Genomic DNA, 25,763 nt, shown 5'->3' on the forward strand with positions numbered 1-25,763 from the left:
TGGCTTTTGACAAGTCTATATATAGTAGATCTCTCTCGCCACCTTGAGTGCCCAATTTATCATAAGGATCTTTGTAATGGACCGCTTGCGCAACAGCAAACGCTTTCTTTGCTTCCCAGTTCTCATTCTTGCTAATTTGTCAACTGTTCAGGGTTTCATCGTCGAGCAAATTATGGTAGAGGCATTCTTCATGTTCATTTGGGTATTGCTTACCAGGCTAGCTGAGCCCGAGGGTTGCATAGGTTGCTTTGTGGATTGTGTTTTTAATTTGGTTCCATGATCTTTCGGCATTCATAATTGCTGCTAATCGCGCAAGTGAAATTGCTTCTTCCCTTTTTCCATGAAATCACCACCATTCAATGCGCGGCGGGCTATTCGTAGAGTTTTGGAATGGGATTTAAATCTCATTCAACTATTGGTTCATGTCATTCACTGTCCCCTGCTGCAATGCACTTGCAGAGTGGCTAATGCATCTAATTATTGCTTGTCAGGTAATTTGGTCCTTTCTCAGTCATTACTATATGGCTACTCAAAATTTTTCGTCTAACAATCTCGACCGTTATAAATGTTTAATGCACAGCATTAATTGTTATAATAATCAAACTGAAGCTCAATGAAAAATAGCATGAAGGGAGAAATAATGATAGAAGAGAAAGTAGGTCACTTAAAAAAATTACGAAAAACTATCAGCAAGAAGAGAGAGACAATGAGATGACCTATGGATGGATAGATATTTCATTTGTGTAAGATTAGATTATGTTGCTCTGTATTGCAGCTCTTTGGATTATTGTATATTTTACAAAAGTTAATTTATATGAAAAGTTCCTTTTCATCATTTTCTTCAAGGTTTAGTATTCCTGTGTATTATTCTACCCCGGAAACACTTGTCAGTCCAATAATGTTTAGGCTGTTTCGTCCTTTTCGTTGCAAAGTCTGCATATTGAGTCTCCATTAAACGGTGTCCGGTATCCTTTTCTAAGTTTACTTAGTTTGAGGATTCACTGACCTCCTTGCAGTCCTAATTTCCTATGTTTATGGCCCACCGTTTCTTCCTAGCGATAGACTAATTATTTGAATTCTTACAGCTGTGGCTTAGCTGATTCCAGGTGCAGGATCCAAACTCATAAACGATATTTGAATTTTTTTTTTTCATTGTGAATTAGCTGACATATACCACTAGCTTGACCCAGGGGTATTGATATGTGATGCCTTGGGTTCAGTCCATGCACTCCAGGGTTAGTTTCGTTTTTCATCTTAGATCACACAACGTTTGATCAGTTACCTCTCTGTTTTGAACAAAACTGGTACTAGAAAGTCTGTGAATAGTAATTACTATGGCGTGTAATCAGTTAGGGCAAACACTGGATAAAAAGTTGATATTCTAGCCATCGCTTGAAATCTATATGTAAGTGGTTGTGAGAGCGACATTCCACGTGCAAAACGTAGTCATGATTGATAGATAGAGGACCACCTCTAACTTGGCTGGTATAGCCCTTCGCTGTAGTCTAAACCAAATGAAATTGTCTATTTATGAAAAAGGCGTTATAAACCTCTTGACACACTTTTACAGAAAATGTCATTATTGTTGTCTCAATAACACTAAAATGATAAACATTGGAATTCGACCGTTTCTCAATGGAAAATACAAATTAATAACTTACAGAAATAACCTGTGACGTTTTTAGAGTAATTAATAAGCTCGCGGTTGCGGTTGTTGTTGTTATAAACGCGGATTTGCATAATTTAGGGATAGTAGTAGTCTCTGCTGTTTGTTTGTGTTATAAATGCGGCGAACAGTGGTTTTCCAAAGGTTCTTCTCAAGGGCAGATAGTTTGACTTAACTAGGGTTTATCTAGTATGTTACGTTCGGCTTCTTTGCATTGACTGAATTGGTGATTTGTGTTTCAAAAACAAAAAAAAAAACAATCTCCATTAAGTCAATGAGTTTTTTTATTATTCATCAAATACGTATTTCGGGAGGCACTTCTTCTTCAGCGGAAAAAGCCTGGAAATTTTTGAATATTTTAACCCAATTATCTTAATGACTTAATTATATCTTAATTTACATATCCCCTCTATGGTATGAATGAATACAGATATGACTGCTTATTACTCAAAAGCTGCTCCTACTGCTCTTTTCCAATGAAGAAACACTCGTCTCTCTCGGGGTCCGATTTCTCGTTATGTTCAACAATGTGTCATGGGACTACAGAATTGATATATATTTTTGCGCCCCGTTTTACAAGCTCAGCTTTTAAATGATTCTTAACCCGAGCCGATTAGCCGTTTGGTTTCCCCTAAGTAGGCATATGGGCAATTTTCGCAAGATATTTTATAGATGCTGCTCTTTCCTCCTTACAACTTTCGCCACTTCTTGCCTAATGTTATCTTTTGTATCTTTGCCCCTTCTTTTACCTTCAATGTTCATCATTTTAGGTTTAATTGGCAGCGCATTTGTAATTGCATAGCTCATCCCTCCATTGAGTAGATTTAATTCATATATTGTGAATCGAGCAGTCGATTTATTAATGACGTAGAAAGGTATTCATTCAAAAGAGTATTTGGTTGCCCTATTCGGGTTCAGCCGGGATCTTAATAAGTTCCCTAGGTTTTTGTCATGGACACTTCTTTTTTGCCTCTCACACGGTCCCCACTGTTTCACTTCGAGAAGAGAGAAAAATCTAATGAATTGATTTAATCTAATTTTTTTTAGTTATGGCGTAATTAGGGACTGCACGAAATAATACATTTATATAATTTCAGAGCACTCCAATAAAATATACGACAAAAATCTAGTATATTATGCTCAGAAACTTGCCAAATTGCGCAAATATTATACAAAATCTAGGTATGTTTTTTCTTCAAAACTAAAGAAATCTTTTTGTTGCGTTGATCACAGGTTACAATTGCGCCCTCGTGCAATATGTCTTTTTTTATTTTTTATAATCATGAAATTTTAATTTTAAGGTCTCAATAAAGAAGCATCTGAAATTGCAAAATTGCGGTTGTGTTGTAATTTTTTTATAGTTTCTTCTTTATAACAGTTTTGAAATGATTCCCTGTTTTACGCGTTTAGCACTAGGAAAACCTATTGAAGAGAAAGGGTTAACCAGCCAAGTGGGTCGTAGTCCAATAGTGAATAGTTTTTAGATGTGAGCAGCCGAAGAAACTAATGCTATGGCAGGGTTTTTTCCTTTTTAAGTGAGTAGTAATGAATTTTCCTTTAACCCTTTCCAAAAGATTCCTCCAAATTGTGGGCACTTAGCTCTCTTAAGTTTGGAATAGAGACTTATGATCATACTGACATATCAAAAGTTTTGTAGATTCAGACATATACGAAGGATATTGATGATGATTACCTCGTTCAATGGTATGCCTTCCCATCTACGGTGTTTTATACATAGAATTAAGGTAAGCTTTCTTGATCATTACCCCCGAAGTGACCTTAATGTGGAAAAAGAAAATCAGTAATAATATATATTTTACTCCCTTCATATAGTTCTTTTATTACATCAGATTTAAATCTAAGGGTTTATATCAACATCAACCAGAAAGGATAGTTTAGACTCGGCTGTGGTGCCCTCCAGATAACGCAAATTTTCCAATAATTATTTCGTTTCGGTTGCCAGTGCTTGGAGTTGCATTATATGACTCATCGATGGCTGGTTGTGAGCAGGGCATTGTCTGAGCAATGATGTATTGTGTTATCTTCCGGCGTTCAGCTAGTAGTATATAACACGAAAGCACCCAGAAGTGATTGATGGAAAATTCAACAAGATTGTTGCGGTCTGGAAAAATCCATCTATACAAATTTATGCACACTCTGCTTATTGAAAATAAGGCAATTTTATTTGACTATAAATTTCGTTGCGAAACCAATCAACGGGTAAGTGGAGACGAAATTAGCGCTAAGTTCGCCCCGTCATGTAGTACTTTGCTCTAGTTCCACGGTAAAGTCGCAGAATCTAAGGAATGGTTTTAGAGGGTAAAACCCACGAACAGTGGTGTCTTTTGAAGGTTCCACCTACGAAAAAAACAGGCAGACAGTAAACCGATTTTAATAATAAAATCCAGGAAAATGCACCTTAACTGAAAAATGTTATAATAAAAAATAAAAGATCTACATACCAATAATGAGGATTATCAGGACAATGTTGATGTTTACTAGATAAAATCAATGCGAGAGTGTCTTATTCCAATATAATTAACTAAAATAGACACTTAAACTAAGGTAATAGTATAATAAAAACAAATTATAGTATAAGAAAAAATGACCGAATAAACGAAATTTATCAACCGGTCGCCTCCATATTTAAATTGGTGGTGGCAGTATTTGTCCGTCGTCTTCAGTTAGCGGGAACTCCAACTCGGCGATGTTCTAGTTGCTCAGTAGTTCATCAAAGTACTCAACCCATTGCTCCAATATACCCGTTCTGTCGGAAATCAGATTTGATTGAAACGGAATTGTTAAATCCTATGCAAAGAAACACCCCACACATGCGAAATTTGGAGTAAATTTTCTTCTCCAAATACATCCAGGCGCAGCATCATCTGAAAGAATTCAATTTATACCTTGTTAAGCAGGTCTTATCTTTGATATCGGTTCTAAAATAGGTGAATAAAGGGTCAACACAACAAACTTTAAGTGAGATAAAACTTATTTTCAAAAACTACTAGCCGAGGTTTTAAAATACGCTCGTAATAATATAAAAATAAAGTTTATAATAGTATGTTACTAAAGTTTTGGATCTAGAAGTGTAGCAGCATAAAGGGTAATCTAACATATAATACTGGAAAGTTTCATGTAAATTCTACTTTTAATAACAAAATTGTATTTGAACACTGCTGCATCGTAAAACATAGAATGTTCTGTAGTGTAGATGCATTACGATGGTTGTATTTGCCTATATAACACAAAACATAGTTTTTTATGGTGTACAAATCTTAGAAGGTCTTCTGCTATAACTGAGCAGCGTGAAGATCGGAGCTAGAGTGGATGGTGTGGGATTTGCACCCAATAAAACCGCCCCGTTTTCTCCAGTACTGATCTTACGGGATCACCATTTAGCTGGGGTGGGGTGGGGCTATCCTCATGGTTCTAGTTTTTTTAAAGTTTTTTTGCCCTTTTCCGCATTCAATTACTCGTTTAAAATTTTTAGAGTCTCAGAGGTAACAGCAAACCCATTCTCCTTCGATCATTAAAAGGGCACAATTATACTCTCTAAGCTTGCATTCGTTACCAGGACTTCGTTCGGACTTCTTGTTTTGTTCGCGAGTCTTGAACAGTAGCGAACCGCTCTCGTCAACAGTTGTTTACGACGTGTCAACGGGGTACGCTGGCCTGATGCAATTTGAAGAAAGAACTTCGTTGACGCAAAAGCCACTTACCCGTCGACGAGTTGATCAGAAGGCTGAAGTGACAATTGGTAGGTTACCCAATAAAAAGGGGGCCAATTCCATTGCCGGCTATGCAAAGGAACCCGCTTTCCCAAAATGGCCGATGAGTGGATCGCCACATCTTTCCTGGATCATCTGGTCGAAATCGGTGCAGATACTGTCTGTAGCTAGCATATTATAGTATGCAAAAAATTTTTTGTTAATCTAAAACAGCACAAACACTGAAATAAATTTATACTATAAACTACTATGCTGCTACTATGATGGCAGCTCTGTTCGAAAAAGTAAGCGCATAGTGAGTTGTGTGTACTTCGAAGAAGAAAAGTACCAATAGATAGATATTTGGGTTCAGAAGGTCTCCCGAAAAGACATTGACGAAGAAAAGATTATTTATGATGATTGCATTAAAATCTTATACTGCAAATATACGTACCCAAAAATTTCAGGGATCATTCACGCGGTAGTAACTAACTTGAACTTTAACTTTTGCTTACGGTGCTGTTGGTGTATTTTCATCTTAAACCACTCGAGTGAAATCCATATCTCGATCTAATGTAGCTTTCCAAGTTTTGAACTTGTTTGTCGAGTCAAGGAAATATCTTTGGAAGAAACTGGACCAATTGTTAGATGTGATAATTTTCACTCTAATTGTACTTTCAAGTACTAATAGCATTAGTATAGGAATACAAAATTCCAGTTTTAGGAATTCACCTACTCCGCCTCACGTATTGGATTGACTAATTCAACGGAATTGACAATTTCACAAATATTTACGAAAATTACTCACCCCATTGACTTTTTCTAAACGATTGATTGCAAATAGCCCAATTCGGTCAAGTGCGATTTTTTTCTAAGTAAATATCTGGCTTGGAACTAAATATTTGAGTTCAGCGATTTTGAGAGCATGAAAACAATATGGTTCAGTGGGTGTACTTACTGTTAGTAATCTGTTGAGTACGTGAATTTGCCAATGAATATTTTTATGGTGCCAACTATTCAGTATTACTTAATTGACACGTAATCAGATTCACGATGAATAGTAATTATGTAGTTGGCGTACAAAATTATTGGCACTTCAGTAGTTAGACTTTCAAATAGGTTTGTTATTTGGAGGATTTCTTTTTCCTTTTCTTCTTATAGAAAATAAATTATATGCTGAAATGGTAAAAGAATGCGCAACATGAGTGTAAGTGACAAGCGGGATTGTATCAGAGATCCCATCTTAAAACTCTCCTGAAGATACTCAAGTTTTAATGAAAGTGAGAATACGGTAGTGAAGTGGATGTTTTGATAATATTCTTACCAATTCCTACATTGTTGAATAGAATACAAATTTAGATGACAAGAGCGCACTGCAAATTGGTCAATATGAAATTTTGAAAACGAAAGATTTAAGCGAGAAACTCGTCTTTTTATAAAGTATATATAGAGAGAGATAGAGTTACAATAAAGTATTACGATTTTATTACGAATGGCAATGTTGATTGATTTTGAACTTTTGATAAAACCACAGATCATTTATTCAACTTTTTTTCAAAACCATCAATCTAAATAGAGAAAATGTAGCTTTTGAATGCAGTCGGTTAGGCTTGGTTATTTTTTGAAATTAGAATTGCATATGAAGAGAAAAGTACAAGTGTTTACGCTTTATGACTTCGAAGGTAAGTCAGATGTGCAGATCAGTTATTTGTTACTGGAGGATACCAATAATAATCAGAAAATTTTCTCGTTTCATTTTTGTTAAGCAAGAGAGCGAAGCTATATCGCATTTTGGAACTTAGTGAGTAGAAAATGTACGGACCTATAGGTATCGAACTGCACTACCGCAGAAATTAGGTCACGCTTAATCGCTATGCTAGCTAACTCGGGAGATAGGCTTAAGTGCAGGCTAATTTGTAGGATCACTAATCGCCAATTTTCAAAAACGTTCATGTTCATTGCAAATGGGTGGTGTCAGAGTGGCACACTAAATCATTAGGAAACATAAAAACTTTGCCCCCTTTATAATTTCCATTTTTGGATTGTCTGATAGAGATATTGTTCTGGAATATTCATGAAAGAAGTATTTACTATCATATGAACTACCTCGCTTTTACAGCAGCGGTTCCTTTCTTTTCTTTTAGTGGTATACCAGATGCTTCTCATATATTTCGAACTGAGTCACCCAAATAGAATTTGCTTTTCGTTTAATTCTAGCTAAACAATGAAAATATTATTCAGTGTTAGAAGAATTTTTATATATATAAATAAATAAATAAATAAATAAATAAATTGATAAGACTGACTAGGCTGACCTTGACCAATGTACAAGGACAGATAATAGCAGCAGGATTACTCTTGAGATCATTCGACATCAACAACGGTGGAGATGGATGGAGATGCCCTATCATGCGTCCTCTTTAACCTGGCCCTCGAGAAAGTGATCCATGATGCTGAGGTAAATACAAGAGGTACGATCCTCTTTAAGTCGACTTAACTATTGGAGTATGCTGACGATATCGACATCATGAGAAGAACGACCCGAGACGTACAAACTGCCTTCATCCAGATCGAGCAGGATCACATCAATGAAGCAAGACAAAATACAATATATGGTGGCAACATCAGCACCAAGAACCAACGAACAACATCAAACCGCACTGGTCAAACGGGAAGAATAAAGATAGGAAAATACAACTTTGAGACCGTTGATAATTTCTCCTATCTAGGGTCGAAAATCACAACCAATAGCAGCTATGACGATGAAATCCGCTCACGGTTGTTGTCAGCCAACAGAGCCCATTTCAGCTTACAAAAACTGTTTCGCGCGAAACGTCTCACCATAGGTCTCACCAAAGGTGTTACTGTCCTCATGTATTTCTCGGAAACTTGGGTTCTTAGCAAGAAAAATTACGAATTCTTGACCGCGTTCGAGAGAAGAATCCTCCGAAGAATTTTTGGCCCCCTACATGAGGATGGACGTTTTCGTAGCCTACATAACGACGAAATCTATGAGCGATACCATGACCGTCAGGTTGTGGATAAAATCCGGCTCAATATGTTGTGGGTATCTGTATGGACGAGGATAATCCAGCCCGGAAAGTCTATATGTAATATCTATGGTAGAAAAAGAAGATGAGGCAGACCCTGCCTGAGATGGATCGATGGCGTAGGTCAGGACGCCAGACAGCTGTTGGGGATATCGAATTGGTGGAACTCGGCGCAAAACCAGGATGTCTGGAGTTCCTTTTTAAGGCAGGCCTAGACCGGATACCGGTTGTTGCGCCGTTGATGATGATTAAAGCGTATTGTTAAGGCCTTTACGCCACTTACGTGTTGCTTCTTCAATTCACAGATTGGTTCTTCAATGAAAAAGCACAGCACTACGAGTTTCGACTTCATCTTCTACTCTGTGTTCAGGATTCGATAAAGATGCTCAAACATGTAGATGTAGCATGATCATTAGAAAATGTTATCAAAATAGATGTCATACGCACTAATTGATAGATATGGTGCAATCCTTGTATTAATTGTCACTAGAACCACCAGCGCGGTTAAAGCCCGCTTTCGCTGCACTGTCTCAGTTTGTTCCAGTTCCCCTAATTTCTTTTCTTCATGCTGAACCGGGGACAATGAAACATTGTGTCTTCCGGGTATTCGGGTCTGGAGATAAACTCAGAGTAGTTGGAAGATTTGTGTAATCCGAAGCGGTACAAAATTACCGTGCCCCGTAAAGAGCTACGTCAGTTCTCCTCGTTTCCGCTTGACCTATTTTTCAATACACGCGGTTAGTATATGGATTCACTGACCCTTTTCGGAGTTACCCTTTTGTGGCTACCCCCTCTTATACACTCGTTCCTTATGGCTTTCTTTCCCTCAGCAAACACACGATGGTGTCCTAGGTGTGTCAAACTCATCCTCCCTCGGTCCATAGTATGGTATTTTCCAATGTGCCTCATTGCGTATAGCGGATTAGTACCACTGTCCTGTTCACCTCTCTAGAGAGTATAGGTCACCCAGAGAGTCCCCTTTTGGTATTGTTATGTTTTTCTATTTGAGTTTTATGAGATAGCGTTTCAGTTTTATTATCAACATGGTGTGCAACTTTTAAGCCAGCAGCAACGAAACAAAGACAAACACAAAAATCCATAACGAATCGGAATTTGAATTCGGAAGAACGAGGATGAGAGGTTGACGGTCAACCAAATCGGCCACTGCACCGTATATTTTGGTTCACTGATTACTGCATTACCCTTACCGAAAATCAACCAGCCTATGCTGTCTTCTCTCGCGTTAAGTCTAGGTGGTTTCGATATCTATTGGTCGATTTCGAGAAGACTCCTTGATCACCAACTCGGAAGTTTACATTTTTTCCCTGTAATAGTCCAGTTTGACTATTGGTAACCATGATCTGATGATGGCAAGAAACCTTGTGGTACACTTGCTGTCACAATGTATACTTCCGGTCTGTCATCCGCCTCATATCAGAGAAGTCTATTCAAAAGATAATTCATGATTAACCTAACAACAACCCAAACACCCAATTTCCTAATCTTGTTATCTTCAGTATGTGCGAAGGTCTCCGGTAGTTGCATTCCGGAAACCCCATGGACCCCACTTCTATACTTACGAATTCAAACGGCCAGTCATTATTTTAGGGATGGGATCCGTAGCGTCAAATATGAAGCTACTATCTCACGTGGTACTATTAGGGCGTGCGGAGGAGCACAGTAGCAGTAACTACAAAACAATTTCGGAAATGCAGTTGTTTATTTTATGGTTTGCTTTCTACATGCGTATATCGTGGCTTTGTTAGACATATTCATCGCCTGATCGGCGTTACCGTAATTTCAATACGCTTTGCATATTACTGTCGGGTCTACTTTTGCGTCGCGAATGGTTTGTGAGAGCAGGTTTTGAGCTGCCTAGCAATGATCTAGATTGATTTGTATTAACTTCATTTACGTGCGCGATTCACCTTCCTTTTGTACAATATCACACGTATATCGTGGATCTCTGGTGAAATCCTTGGGGAGATGATGTTCTTCTTCGTCCTTGCTGCACTTTTGTTGATTGGTGGATGCTTTTGCAAAATGATGAAGTGTATCTTTCTGAAGTATCTCTTCAGAGGTATTTGTTTTTGAATCGGCATATAATCCAGCCCATACTTACCTTGTGCCCGGTAATCAGCTTTACCAGGAAGCTACTGGTATGTGCCCTTCTATATGCCCTCATAATTTTTTCCTTTGACTCTGTTCTATATTGCTCAGATTAAATTATTTTTTTGCTTAACAGGGATATCTTTCCACGAAGTAACTACATCTGGGTCCTTGCAGTCGATTATTACTTTCTGCTATATAATCGACATGACTCATACTATCTTCGGATTCAGAGTTCATTAACTACAGACTCGTTTTCAATCTTCGAAAGATTTCGATAATTATTACTTTCAGATGAATGTTGTTCCGCTTTTTCTACTGACCTCTATCCATTGTTCAGGGTTGTGAGTCGTTAGTTCAGAAATGACCAACTTTCGCAATATTTTCCCCAGCTTAACTTTTTTCGGTGAAAAGACAGTTTTTCTCTTGGTTGGTTACTGTGTCCTAAACGTCTTCCTGATATTATGATGTAATAGAGGATGATGTCTCTAGTTTGTTTCCTGGCTTTCTCACTTTTTCTTGAAGAAGTGTTACTTGTGTTTCCCTAACGAGCATGTCCCTTGATCTTTAACCTTTTTCCAGGGCTCAATATAAGACAACTTAATTACCTTTATGTCACTTTGAATTCACACGGTTCAATTATGCGTGCCATCAGTGAAAGAAGCGTTGTTCCGGTTTGATTCCCCTTCAATATTTGCGATTTACACTACACATTTTCTACCCACATCCCTTGTCGATTCCCGCTATGAATTTGAATTGCCGGAGATCAATACTGTTCCCGGTGAACCTACAGGTTTGGAGTTCTTTCGAAAGAACCCGAAGTGGTTCCCATTCCCATTTCACGATTACCTTTTGTAGCATTAGATGCAATAGCAGCCCATTTACTGTTGAGGAACAGCGGTCAGTGAATATCGGTGGCCGCGAGTATCCTTGCATATTTACACGAAGAGACTCAATTCATGGGGGATTTAGCAATTCCACATTGCATAGTTTTTTTACCGGTGCATTATTGATATGTGCCTGAAACGACACATGCTCATCAAGTCAACCCTAATTGATCCAACATTTTTGATGATGATGGATCTAGTAACACTTTTACTATTTGCTAACCCAAAACGCAACTTTTTTAAGGAATGGTGATATATCTTTATGTACTAGTTCGTAATTTATTCTTGCCTAAGACATCATTTCATAGCGTCACCATTTTTGCAGTAAATTTATTACTTTTAACTGGTGTCCGCATTGTAACTTTATTTTCACCAGATATGAGCATGCAGTCATAACATGTTTTTGCACAATTTGAGTGCTACTTTGTGCACAATTTGAATGCTATTTTGCAATGGGCAATTACTTCTTTTATTTCTAAAGCTGGATTGTTTACATAGACTATATGAGCATATGTATGTATGTCTTTTGGAAACCTATAATAGAAACGCTTCCAATTCATTTACGAATAATACAGTTCAACATGAATAAACTTTTATTTTAACGTTGATTCCGTATTTTATATCCAGCACAAAAATTCGGTGGGCAGCTAAAGTGACAGATGATGCGTAATGATAGAATTCAAGACGATTGCATCGATTGTCCGGATTGAATGTTATTTCAGAGTGATAACATTTATGGTCGCTGTAATCTCTGCCTGAGCATAGGTCATGAAGCACATCCCTGTACCATTGGTGTAGGTTGAAGGCTGTTTGATTCAATCATTACCAAGTATGTTATTTCTGGAAATGTGCTTGCTTTCAGTGGATCGATTTTACGTACAAAACTCATGGGAGACATGTTTCAGACTATAACTCACTGAAGAAGAGGAGGAAATACTGATAAATAAGCAATAAAAACTTTTTACTCGGCATTTAAAAAACAAATTTACTATTTTCCTTTTATTTTTTTTTTTCTGACGACATGTTCACTGCTTTGAAATTAGATTTAATTTGGTTTACTGTGTCACCAATGATAATGATTTGGGTTGCCAAGGTTCAAGACTTCGTGAGAAAAAACAGCCATATTCTTTACTGAATTCTGAATTGACATAAGCAAGGATATGGGCACAAATTTATTTCAGATTTTATGGGCAGTATCTATACTTTCCAGAGCAATTTAGTTTTCCCATTGAAATGCCGGTTTTCATTTAGTATCTTTTTTAAGGGTGGAGGAGGAAATCTGAAGAAGATTTTGCTGCGCCGGTTTGCGACAGTGTGTAGGATTTTCATTGACTAAAACTACCTCCAGCTCTCTACCCATATATCCGCGGGAACATCATAAAATATTACTTCGACGAGAGGGCGACAATGGGATATTAGCGCTTTCGGGACAATCAGGGGAATTGTCCAATTCCCTGTGCTAGCAACACATGGGGCCAATATATATGTTCAGACGCCTTTTCCGGAATTATCCCATCGTTGCTGCTATCCGGCACAGATCTCTTTTAAGGGCTTTTTGCAAGACCGCTGTCACATCGGGTGTATTCGCTTTTCTTTTCTGGTAGAGACAGTGTATCTTATTCACTAGAAAACCCGAGCGAATTATTTCCGCGATACTGCCAGGTATGGGACGCATTCCCTCAGCGCGATTGGCCGGTATGCCGAACTCACTCTTGTCCAATTCATGGCCTTGTTCAGAACTCCCGCCCAAACAAAAACCGCGTATAGCAGGATGGATTTCATCACCGGATTTCAGGTCTCAGCTCCTCCTAAAGTCGCCGGGAACATCTCCTCCTTAAAATCTCCAGTCGGGCAACCAGCTATCCTAGTTTCACTTTTGTTAGGCATTCGACTGTTGGCGACTCCGTTTTGATTGTCGGGAAAAGTGGCCTCGTGGTTACTGTGGGTGCAATGTTCACTTAACAAACTCGAAACTATCTTTTCCCTTTTGATTTATGTTATCGTGTTCACTAACGCATGCTATTGCAAAGTGACCGAAATAGAAGCACCTGAAGCATCTCTTCAGAGACCCTACCGCCCAAGTCTGTCAATTCCCGATCCGCTTTCCGCTTCTTTTTTCCGAAAGATTATCACCTTTCTCCGAAATAAAGACTATTTCCGGATGTGTGTTCTTTTATTGGCTTTTTGCTGTTTGGTTTTATATATTGCTCGGGTTTATGAAATTATGCCACTCCTTCCCCTTTTTTCGATGTTGAGACTGTAATCGAGGGACTACCAATTTTACCCGAAATTTTCGTCGGCTCAAGGTACATTAATACAGTCCATACTTCGTTTTCTTTAGCTCTCACCTATGTTGAGGGTGTGTCATCTGCGTCTCTCGTGTGGTTTGGCGACTAATTTCGCCCGCCGAGGGGTAACGTTGCCATCGGTGGTAACCTTTCAAATTTTGAATTCTTAGGATCCGGTATGGATCTCATTTGCACTATTATCTCCTGTAGGATTAAATGCCGCAGTAGATCAGTTTCGAACTACTGGGCCACTGCGGTGCATGGATATCGACGGCCGGCACTTGTACACTCTCAAAAACCGCCGATATTTATTTTCTGAAGTCTTGCACTATAAAAAAAATCTTTCTCATTGTCCACATTTGCTTTCATTTCAGGGTATCCTTTTCATAGCCAATTTTTATCCACGGATGGCTGTTTGATCATGGCCTTGCGCGGACATCTTGTGGTGCGTACATGTGCATGTTCATAACACATTCGCTCATCGTTCCCTTATCCGAACGAAACGAAGCGCCTGAAGGAAGGTTTGGCAGCAGGTGCATTCAGTATCCTGCTAACTCCGAAAGGTATGTATGCCTTCGTCCAGCAATCTATTGAGAGCTTCAATTAGTTGTTTAACTTGTATAAATTTCAAATGCGAGAGAGTATGTTAGGTATATGTATATCCTATAAATAAGTTTGGTCCCAAAACTAGCTTGGTTGCCATATAAAGACCTTGACCTCGTAACTGTTTTTATTGCAATTTAAATATCTTCCATCTACGCACAAACGCATCTGACCATGCTTGAATGCCCATTTTGTGACCACACGTCATTAATTTTCCCCACTATGGGTGATAGGAAAACATTCCATCCTTTCACTAACCGTATCTCTGTCAGCAAACTTACTACTAGACGCTCAAGAGACAAAACATCTAAATGTAGCTTCGGTTGCTACTGGTTTTGTAAGATTTCTCCACTTGCAATATCGAATGTCCATCTACCTTCAACGTGCGACTTCTATGTATGCTTAGTTGAAAACTTGACTTGCATACTGAAAAGTTGTTATTATAATTTACAGATGTACGAACTGTATCTAAACACTACAGAAAAGAGATTCTCCCCTGGACAGGTGTACAATATTTACTGTTTCATACGCAATTACATATGTATTTGTGCTTATATTGTTTGGGTGCTGCAAGTGTAATTAATTGCAAGGGAACGAATAATGAATGCAAATAATGATAATTGGCGTAAAATCCAATAATGTGCATGCTGCACTGTTACAAGTTTGCGGATTTAAGGAAATGCGTTGCAAAAGTGAATGATGGAAAGTGAAAGTCGCCGTTAAACGAACTTGAAGACATTCGACCATCTTCTTGCCTGTAACCGATGTAGAATGTGTTGAAGTAATTCAGACATTGTAGCATGTTCAGAGCTTTGAAGCATGTATACCAATTTTAAACCTGAAGGGAGATCTGTTGATTGTATTTGTTCCGGATGAATTTTCGGTTTAATCAATTGAACTATTATTTAAGCTTACGTTATATATGTATTCAATATATTGTGTTTTTGATTTAGTAGTTAGTTTTATTCTTGCGAGTTTAGTGGTTTTCGTTTATTACTAGTTATTTGTTGTTAAGTCCTTTCTAGAAGTTTGGAATTCTGACTAGTCATATCCTTTAAAGTCAAGGGTCGTAAGGATTATTCGTAAAATCGTTGATTGGAAGGGCTGTAGCAAGTCGATGCTGCAGGTTGGATGTCCATATGTACATTTCCTCATGATTTGAATTTGTCTTTCGTCTTTATTTGAAAGTGAACACAGATTATCTGATTTCGCTTCATTTGTAAGCAATCGCTTTTGCAGATGCATTCCAATGGACCATATGTACTTCATTTCGTTCTGTGGACAGATAACTATTCGATGACTTTGGTCACGAGAGAGAAAGTAGCATGACAACACTTTGCTTGTTCACACAGACTCCTTTTCAATGACCCTTGGGCCACTTGGTGGATTTTCCAGTGCACATTTAAAGTCGGACGGCGTGTAAAGAATGGCAGTATCATCGGTAAACGATAAAGTTTTCAGGCTAGTATCAGTTGGTAATTGGCGTTAAAAGAAGAAAGCTTCCAGAATGTTAAACGCGACTATTGAATGGAATTATGCAATTTTATGGATCAAAATTCTACGACCTACCTTGTTAAATGTTTATTTTACATTTAAGAGGAAACATGAGTAGCAACTTTCACTGATTTTTGTTTCCGTTTCTATTGAGTCCTGAAAAAAGCCTCTTCACTCTCCCACGAAATATTCACAAAAGTTCGTTATTTCTCGATTGTCGTTTCATCATCATCATCACCGGCGCAACAACCGGTATCCGGTCTAGGCCTGCCTTAATAAGGAACTCCAGACATCTCGGTTTTGCGTCGAGGTCCACCAATTCGATATCCCCAAAAGCTGTCTGGCGTCCTGACCTACGCCATTGCTCCATCTTAGGCAGGGTCTGCCTCGTCTTCTTTTTCTACCATAGATATTGCCCTTATAGACTTTCCGGGCTGGATCATCCTCATCCATATGGATTAAGTAACCCGCCCACCGTAACCTATTGAGCCGAATTTTATCCACAACCTGACGGTCATTGTATCGCTCATAGATTTCGTCATTGTGTAGGCTACGGAATCGTCCATCCTCATGTAGGGGCCAAAAATTCTTCGGTGGATTCTTCTCTCGAACGCGGCCAAGAGTTCGCAATTTTTCTTGCTAAGAACCCAAGTTTCCGAGGAATACATGAGGACTGACAAGATCATAGTCTTGTACAGCCTATGGTGAGACGTTTCGAGCCGAACAGTTTTTGTAAGCTGAAATAGGCTCTGTTGGCTGACAACAACCGTGCGCGGATTTCATCGCCATAGCTGTTATCGGTTGTGATTTTCGACCCTAGATAGGAGGAATTATAAACGGTTGATCTTGTTGGTTGGTTGGTTTTCGGTGCTGACGTTGCCACTATATACTTCGTCTTGGCTTCATTTATGTGCCGTCCAAAATTTCGCGCCCCCTGCTCGATCTGGATGAAGGCAGTTTGTACGTCTTGGGTCATTCTTCCCATGATGTCGATATCGTCAGCATAGGCCAGTAATTGGGTGGACTTAAAGAGGATCGTACCTCTTGCATTTACTTCGGCATCACGGATCACTTTCTCGAGGGCCAGGTTAAAGAGGACGCATGATAAGGCATCCCTTGTCGTAGACCATTGTTGATGTCGAATGGTCTTGAGAGTGATCCTGCTGCTTTTTTCTGGCCGTGTAAATTGGTCAAGGTCAACCTAGTCAGCCTTATTAATTTCGTCGAGATACCGAATTCGTGTACAGTTTTACCCTAGCTGTGCTATCATAGGTGGCTTTAAAGTGGATGAATAGATGATGCAACTGTTGTCCATATTCCAACAGTTTTTTCATCGCTTGCCTCAGAGAGAAAATGTGATCTGTTGCTGATTTGCCTGGAGTGAAGCCTCTTTGGTATGGCCCAATGATGTTCTGGGCATATGGGACTATCCGGCCTAGCAAGATAGCGGAGAATATCTTATAGATGGACTCGGCAACGTGATACCTCTATAATGCTGCACTGTGTGATATCTCCCTTTTTTTGTATCAGACTGATAATTCCTCGTTGCCAATTGTCAGGCATTGATTCGCTGTCCCATACCTTGAGCACAAGTTGATGAACCACTTGGTGTAACTGGTCGCCTCCATATTGTCGTTTCAGGACTGGCAAAAGGAGAAGAATTGGAAACTCGCAAAACCCGGGAAATGGAGGAAAGAGAGCAATTTCCATGGAAAAATGTCTTAGGACGATATCCTTCGGAAGGTGAAAGTGGATTCGGATGATGGACTTGGAGGATAGTGTAAGCTGTATTAAGTGAACATAGGAAGGCCGTTTGATGCTTCAATAAAATAGATTGAGCGAGAAACGATGTTGAGGTCACGGCAAGGTAGAAAAGGTGTTAGGGGAACAAGCGGAAGTTGACGCCAGAAGGCAGGGGATAATCATTGAATACTGTCTGTGTTACTTCATGGAAAGTTTCGGTATGGAGTCTGGTTTCGTAAAAAGTGTGAGTGTGTGCACAGACTACTATTATTGACTTGTAGGTGGTGGCAACTTTGAACAATATATATGCATTCCCGCTTTTGTAACTCAGACTTCTCAGTTTATTGTAATCTAATATATAACAACTGCGAAACCGGAAGCTCGGTGCTTCAGGTATGGTCTCATTTATACATACCTCGTAGCGTGTATAAGTTAAATATGCCCGATATTCAATTCGATGTGATACATATGGCTTATCTGTTGGGTGGTAGTAATTTGACACGAAAGTGACAACTTTGACCAACTATAACTTTGCTAATAGTAGTAGGATTTTCACCAAGCAAATTTTACAGATCTAGAACGAACTTAAGTGGGGTTCGCAGTAAATATTCAAATTATAATAATACACTATTATTAACTTTATATGAGCAGATATAGTAACGAAGGTTATTTTCAGGCCTAGATATCATGTACATGGAATACTGTTTTTTTTTCACATGTTTCGGTTGGGTAGATTTCGAGAATGGATCCTTTAAGTAATTGACCCATTTCAGACCCCCGTACTCATTGCCTTTTCAACCAATGTCAAAGTTAATATCTGCTTCAAAGTACTAATCTGGATCTTTCATTTGATTTGGCACTCTATACGACAATATTTGGTGAAAAAAGTTTACCATTTGGGCATTTTTTCCACCAGTTTCTGGAGTCTTCCTGGTCGCAATCGTTGCCAAGCCTGCTGAAGACATTGTCATAAATGGGATTCGCTGGAAGGACACAACACAACAGTTCGACGGGATTTGCATCCGGTGATTGTGGTGGGCATTCCATGAATTTACAAACACCGCCATATCATCACACTGCCACCACTAAACTTGACTGTTGGCTTTACACATTGAGGTGCGTGCCGTTTGCCATTTGCTACCAAAAATTTCAATTTGGACTCATCTGTCTATAACACCTTTTCCTATTTTCCGATGGACTAGTTTTTGTGTTCTCTTGCCCATTTGAGTCGTTTACGAACGTTTACCGATCCATACAAACCGACATCATGCAACTGGCGTGTGACCGTTGTATCAGAGATCGGCTTCGGTAGCGTTTGGTTGATCTCGGCGCTAACATCTAGCACTGTTTTGAGTCATCACAGATCATCACTTTCTGTCGCCTGTCTGGGTCGGCCCCAGCGTATCCTGTCAGAAAACAGTTCGGTTTCAACGAATCTCTCCAATGTTGTACGGACTCCTTTCTAAAAAACTTCCAGCATTTGTGCTATTTTTCGCTGCGAATGATCGGTTGTGCATGTGCATGTATTTTTTAACGGAGAAAGGTTTTACGATATAAACTGCTGCACTTCACGGTAAGATGACGCTACTTATGGTAAATTCCTACACCGTTTAGGTGATCACCATGGAAATTGGTATATATATGTATTTTCTATGGAAAATATTTTGGTCTTGTTCTCAGATAACTTCTACACCGTTCACCGGATCATCATGAGAGTTAGTATATATATAATGTGGTTTTTAAGGGAAAATATTTTCGTGGTGTCCACGTCGCTGTTATATGCCTCTAGATGACGCTGCAGTGGATCAAGCTATACATTCGTCAACCAATCGTTATCGCAAATAATGACAGTGAGTGATGAGATATTACATTTTGAAAATTATTGAGAATTCTATCAAAAAATTGAACATTTAAAGATCAACCGGAAATGCATGGCAATTGCTGAATTATCTGAAGAAAGACTCGTGACTGGATAAAGAATGAATCAGAGACTTTAATTCAAGAATTGCTGGAACATCAGAAAAATGAGGCCCACATCGAATATATGATCGGATCAGAGCCTTTATCTCAAGAGCTGCTGAAATATCAGAAAAACGAGATGCATGAGTGGATAATTTGCGAGTTTGTGCTTGCACTTTAACTGTTGCCTAAGCATCTCAACAACATGATGTACAGATTACAAATCTTTGAGCAAAAGCGTTGACTTTCAGAGTTGCTGCAATCCTCGATGAGGAAGGCACACCATGTGCTTTCAAATGGCATCGTTTGAAGCGACGAATATTGCAAAGTATGGTAATGTAGTATGGTCCACTTCTTCCAGTACTTGAAGAAAATCCCCAGTTTTTGCAAATATGTCCAGGTAGAACAACATCAGCTAGCATAGTAAAAATTAGTTTATATACGGGGTACATTATATGAATGATGTCTCAGGTCCAGTCGATTTATATAAAAAAGAAACTTTGATTTTTATAGTTTTGTTATTTAAGCTAGGATTTCTATTACACTTTCCAGAATTATGCCGTATAATCTTGCTCATATTCGTAGATATTTGGTACTTTTCTGGTAGGATGAACTGAAGAGGGATAACTATTTTAAAACTGAAGAGGGATTTTCTGACAAATTTTCAAAATATAATAATACGATATAAATGCGATGTATTCTAGGTCTAAATTTCATTTAGTTGCATTACCGCCATTTTTTTTCAGATTTTTCGTTGGGATAAGTTCTGAGAATGATATCAGTTTCACTTTTTGGAGTGCACTTGTTGAAACCTCACTTCCTTATATTTCGCTTTATATCAAAACTAAGTTGAAAGTTACCGATTCAGCCCTTTCATTTAATGTACAAAATAACCAAATTCTGTGTATTATTCTTTCGCGTGTACTTGGAGTCCTTCTAAAACTCAGTAGAAAGTGAAGCTCCTTGCTATGTTCAAATGGACAAACATCTTCTCACTGAGTTTCGTCACAATTGGGTTAGCCATTTCTGAGTAAACTAGGTCCAGAACACAGACAGGAACCCACTTTGAATCGATTTAATAAGATTTTGTTATACATTACTGTAGGTAGTATGCTTGGGTCGATTGTCGATTTGACGTTCCTCTCAGCAGTGAGACTGATGGTCTTCCGGGTGACTGAATTCTGCACCCACAGTGACCACGAGGGTACCATTTCTAACATCGGAAACACTGGAAGCGACTTCTGAAAGCGTGCTTGAAGATATTTGACTGCTAGCCGAGGCATCTGACGCTATAATGCCTCGAATTCGTTTACATCATAACGGGAAACCAAACTGATAGTGGAACCAGGATATCTTGAAGTTGAGGTGATTACGTTTGGGGGCAAGAAGATTTTGCCAAAGGGTGATTGGAAGTCGGAACTGCAGGAGGGATGGGGAGTGTACTGCAATTTCGAAGTAGCCTTTAAAAGGCCATACGGGGAAGGAAACGAGATTGCTGTAGCAAGGCCTAATTAAAAGACAATCAAAGTGGTTATGCACAAGATACTTGGCCAAAAATCAGTTCAAGTAATGCGTCTGTGTCTGTTGCTATACATAATTGCTACTCTATTGCCGCAGTAGGCAGAAAGTACGATTGAACAAGAGGTTTGCATGTAAGAAAGTTCAGACACTTGACATGGTTTTGAAAAAAAATACTAAGATTAAGCCAGAATGGTACGGGGAAGATGTTAGAGAGCGTGACATATATCCATTCATTGAGATAGTGAATGTTCCGCAGGGTTGATGCTAGATATCAGCAATGCCTTTAATTCTGCCCACGGGGGTTAATTTAATGACACTTGGCTTGGCTAGGTATCTCTACTTATTTAGCTCGGTTAGTTCGGTCAGAGAGTTCTACAATGGGTCGAACGAATATATTGTGATAGCCGGCATTACCTATCATGTATCATGGAAATTTTAGCCTATGCGTACCAGAGCAGGCAACAAGAGGTTAATGGTTTGCAAGTCCATAGCATTAAAGAATTGGGATGCACCACCAAAATACTGCGTTGGATATACATTGAAACAGTAAGATAAATGATTCCATATGGGACGGTGAGCTGGACAGACAGCACCCAATTCGTTATAAAGTCAGTGGGTTACACAAACTTCAAAGGTAGGTTTGTGTTTATATCATTGGAGCGATGTCCCACGGCATCCTTGAAAGTCCGTCAGGGATTTACTCCTCTTCATTTTTGCATATATATGAATATGCCGGCGAAGAGGGCAATCTTCAGAATGTTCGATGGTATCAGTTAGCGGAGAGTCGTCTAAACTGAAAGAAGATTGATATCCTCACAAGGTGAGATTCCGAATTTGTGATACCCAGGACTAGGATAACAGTGAAGTTTCATTTTGTTAAGGAATTTGAAACATTATTGAGAAGCAGTACTTTGAATCAATGGATAAGCATTTGAGTATATTTCAGGTGGAAATATACGCCATAGATAGATTTTAAGTGACAGTCAAGGCAGTCAAGCCAAAGCAGTTGAACTCTAGACTGGTATGGGAATGCATTGCATTTGGATCATAAAATAAGGTCTGGATAATCTAGATTCCATGTCATATTTAGAAAGCAATGATCACTATCTCATTGCTGATCATGAATGGGGTAGAAATGCCGTTCCATGCACGAGGACCTTCCTGGAGAACCAGAAAGAGGTTTATGATCATGGTATTTTGGAAATAGGAGAAGTGGTTGAGGGACTTATACTGGGAGAACTTACCCGGGGGTGAGAAAACCGAGGTGAACCGAAGCGACCGCAGCATTCTTTAAGCCACACAGGAACCCCACAGGTTACACGAGGCTAAATCTCTATACATATTCTGGGACACTCTCTGGCACTTGTATGTAGTACGAAATTACCCTGGAAGAACATTTGAAATTAACCAAAACGCTAAAACACGTAGAAGAACAATGCATTCTAAAATCCCTATTGGTTATCGAACTAATCGATATATTATAATTAATGGGTGCACTGTAACCATCAAAAGGAACATTTTTCTTGGGACCACCAAACCAACCGAACGTGCCTTTTGAGTTTACAATAAGAGAAGCTCGATGGAGCTAGTAAAGCATAATTAAGATTCTTACATATTCTGGTTACCTGTAAGGAGGTTATCGTCATTTTGTGTCAAGAAGACTAAACTCGCGTGAAAAGCACAATTTTCTTGAAATGAAATGAGACAAATGGTAAATAAATAAAAACTTGATTCTCATTCAGGTTAAAAAAGTACTCTTATCAAAGTTGGACACAAATTACGACCTACAATATAATTCTTCCAATTGTATGACCTTTCAATTTTCTTCTTCTTCTGAGAAGTTGGCTGGCACATCCAACTGCTGCCCAAAACGAGGTAATTAATAAGAATAGAAAAGTGATTTCGGCAAATCCAGACAATGTTGATATGATGATAAAATGAACACCAAAATTAGTTCCATATTAAGATGCGATTTCACAAAAGAATTCATTAAAGTTACTAAAGTGGAGGGTAGTCATGGTGTTGATGGTTCAAAACAAAACCTTTAGCAATTCTGAATTGAAGATCTCATATTTAAGGACCGAGTCCTTAGACACAATTTCTCAATGTAAAGTTCGTCCGCATTATTTAAAATTTTTATCACTGTAGAAACTGCGTAACCTGCGTAATTAAATTTAAACAAATGAAAAAGGAAGTATATTTAAAAATCTATCTTTAATAGTTTGGAATATTTTTCATAATTTAATTTTGCTAATCGTATTTTACGATGAGCATAATACAATAAGTGTGGAGTCTTTTTTTGGCACTCTACTGGAAGAATACACAATCAAAATTCGTGTTTTCATATGCCATTTTCACTATTTTTTTCGTACAGTAGACGAGATTAATGCGATCTTGACCACTATGATCATAAAATAAGAAATTTACTTTAGAGATGAAAGTTTGAGGGCTTAAAATCTGAGAATCTGATTGATTTGTGAACTGATAACAAACCTACCGCGCAACTACAAAAAAATGGTCATTAATTTATTAGGAAACAAAAGTGAAATTTTTCAACAGAGTTAATTGCATAACAACGAAAAAATTCGAAACCGGTCAAATTAGGTAGAAATCATTCATAATCGAATCAAAACACACTAAGCAACTTAAACTTTCCATTTCGAAACAACCGAAACGATTCAAAAAACGAAACCGTCAGCTACTTTCCTGGTCGTCTTTAATTGCGCCCGATTTGATCGACTTGTTGTTGTAGGTTGTTAATTACTTCTGATGGAACTTGGTCACCCAAAATTTCGAACAAGTTAACGCGTTGATTGCCGGGGATCTGTTCGTATGCACCCAACTCAATGCCCTCCTGCACTTGTTGAATTTGAGCATCCTTGGGAATCAGCTGAGTGTTTTGAGCCTGCCGGATGGCTTCATTTGTGTAGGATGCTCCTTCCCGTTGAGGTTGAGCAACGGCCAATGCAACGATAGCAGCTAACACGCACAGAGTAACTTTCATTTTGTTAAAGTTTAAGTTTCTGCAAGTTAGAAAGATCCGTAATTATAATTCTGGTTGGATTTAGTTCAATAATCCTTAAGACCTTACCTTTAAGTTTACTCGAACAAATTAGATTTGCGTAGTTCCTCGATGGAATGTACGTTTCGCGAAGCAGTGATCAAGACGTATCACTCTCGACTCGGTTAATCCACAATTAAATGTTGGAAGTTTTCGAAACGTGTTCCAACTTATATCGAATCCCCTCTGTGATCGGATCAGGCGGGTTTAGGTCATGAGCTCTCGAAAATGTATGAATAGTAGTAGCGAAGATATTTCGCCGACAGACAGGGTCTGTTGCATTCATTGTTTTGAGTGAAGATTGAAGATATTCCATACAAAAGTAATTGAGATATAGTCAGTTGTTCCAAGAATGCCTCTTCCAATTTTCTTTTCTGCGAGTATCTTTTGCATGCTATAGTATGTGTAGAGTTATGTTTGGAAGTATTTTTACACTTTGTGAATAGTGGGCTCAAATGTATAAATAACATTAATATTGATCGAAAAATCCATTTGAGTTGGCGCCGCTAGGTTTTAAGGTAGTATCAGTTGAAGCAACAGAAAAGTATATGACACAAGGCTTGAAGTTATAATAAGGAGATGAGTATGAAATTTATCGGAAGTGCGAAACGAAAATACCATAACAGAAATCACATAGAGCTCACATAAAATTTTTCTGGAAGATCATCTTTGAACGGATATGGTCGCTTCAGTAAGCAGTTTTTTAACTCCTAGTGGTGGCTGAATACATGCTTAGAGACTTTTGTCGGAATTTATATTTTGATATACATAAGAGGTCGTACACCCTTATTGTATTCAGTCTCTTCCAATGTTGAGTTTGAACTAGAAGGTCATGTTGATGGTATATATGAAACAGATATTCTCTGTGGAACCTAAAGATAGAAGAAAAGAATGTCTCAAGTAGTAAATTGGAATAGAAGCGAGCATTATTTGTGAAGTATCCGAAAAAGGAATTCAAAGTCCAATCATATTATTCACGCGTTTTATTTCAACTCAAGAAGAGCATACGTATTCTAAAGAACTTCATAGCAAAAGCTCATTATAAATAAACTATTGTCAAAACTTCTGGAAATCACAGCCTTTCACGTTACCTAAAATGACCACCTAAACATTTTCTTTGTCGACTATTCTCTTCCCCACGGAAAGATGTACTCGTAGGCAACCCTTATATCCAATTGCCTTAACATCGCTCATTGCTAATGAATTCCCACACCCCCTCCCCTTGGACCTCCATATAAAATACGCTATAGTGTGCAGTACTGTCAGCCTACGTGAGTTCGGATAAGTGGGACAGCGAAGCCCACGGTCATAGCAACATCCTTGACATATTATTCGGAAACTTTAGGCGTTCCCTACGGACATGCAGTCCGAACTTCACGAGAAGCTTTGCTCTGGACTTTCCAGCCAGGAGAGCGACTTGTTGAAGGATTTATGACACAGTATTTATCACAAAGAAATCAAAGATGACGTGTGGAATCAGGGCGGAAGTTTATTCGGATACACATTACGTAGCCGAGTGGTACGGTGTCCCAGGATTCGCCACTATATTCCAGGCGGAAGTATTGGGGATACTGGAAGTCTGGGGCATTATCCGAGCCTCCAGCGTAACATAGTCATTCTGGCCGACGGTTAAGTGGCCATTAAGGTCTTGTATTCGGTGACGACATCCTTA

At 38.7% G+C, this 25,763-nt stretch overlaps 1 protein-coding gene and 1 long non-coding RNA gene across 2 annotated transcripts; both read right to left on the bottom strand.

Moving 5' to 3' along the window:
• Positions 1 to 3,597: 3,597 nt before the first annotated feature.
• LOC119652797 lies at positions 3,598 to 6,203 on the bottom strand. Its single transcript, XR_005249598.1, has 3 exons — positions 5,831 to 6,203; positions 4,129 to 4,551; positions 3,598 to 4,024 (listed from the first exon to the last, which is right to left on the bottom strand). It is a non-coding gene; the product is annotated as an uncharacterized LOC119652797 (long non-coding RNA).
• Positions 6,204 to 23,225: 17,022 nt separating this feature from the next.
• LOC119652678 lies at positions 23,226 to 24,282 on the bottom strand. Its single transcript, XM_038056949.1, has 2 exons — positions 24,122 to 24,282; positions 23,226 to 24,053 (listed from the first exon to the last, which is right to left on the bottom strand). The coding sequence occupies exon 2, from the start codon at positions 24,032 to 24,034 to the stop codon at positions 23,747 to 23,749; it is 288 nt and encodes a 95-aa protein (XP_037912877.1). The 5' UTR covers positions 24,035 to 24,053; positions 24,122 to 24,282; the 3' UTR covers positions 23,226 to 23,746.
• Between the last annotated feature and the right edge of the window lie 1,481 nt (positions 24,283 to 25,763).

Source organism: Hermetia illucens, chromosome 3 (assembly GCF_905115235.1).
Source record: "Hermetia illucens chromosome 3, iHerIll2.2.curated.20191125, whole genome shotgun sequence".
In the NCBI taxonomy this organism is placed as follows: domain Eukaryota; kingdom Metazoa; phylum Arthropoda; class Insecta; order Diptera; family Stratiomyidae; genus Hermetia; species Hermetia illucens.

What these genes read in the sequence shown, in the direction of transcription:
- LOC119652678 (XM_038056949.1), bottom strand. Translation starts at nt 24,034, where the DNA reads ATGAAAGTTACTCTGTGCGTGTTAGCTGCTATCGTTGCATTGGCCGTT.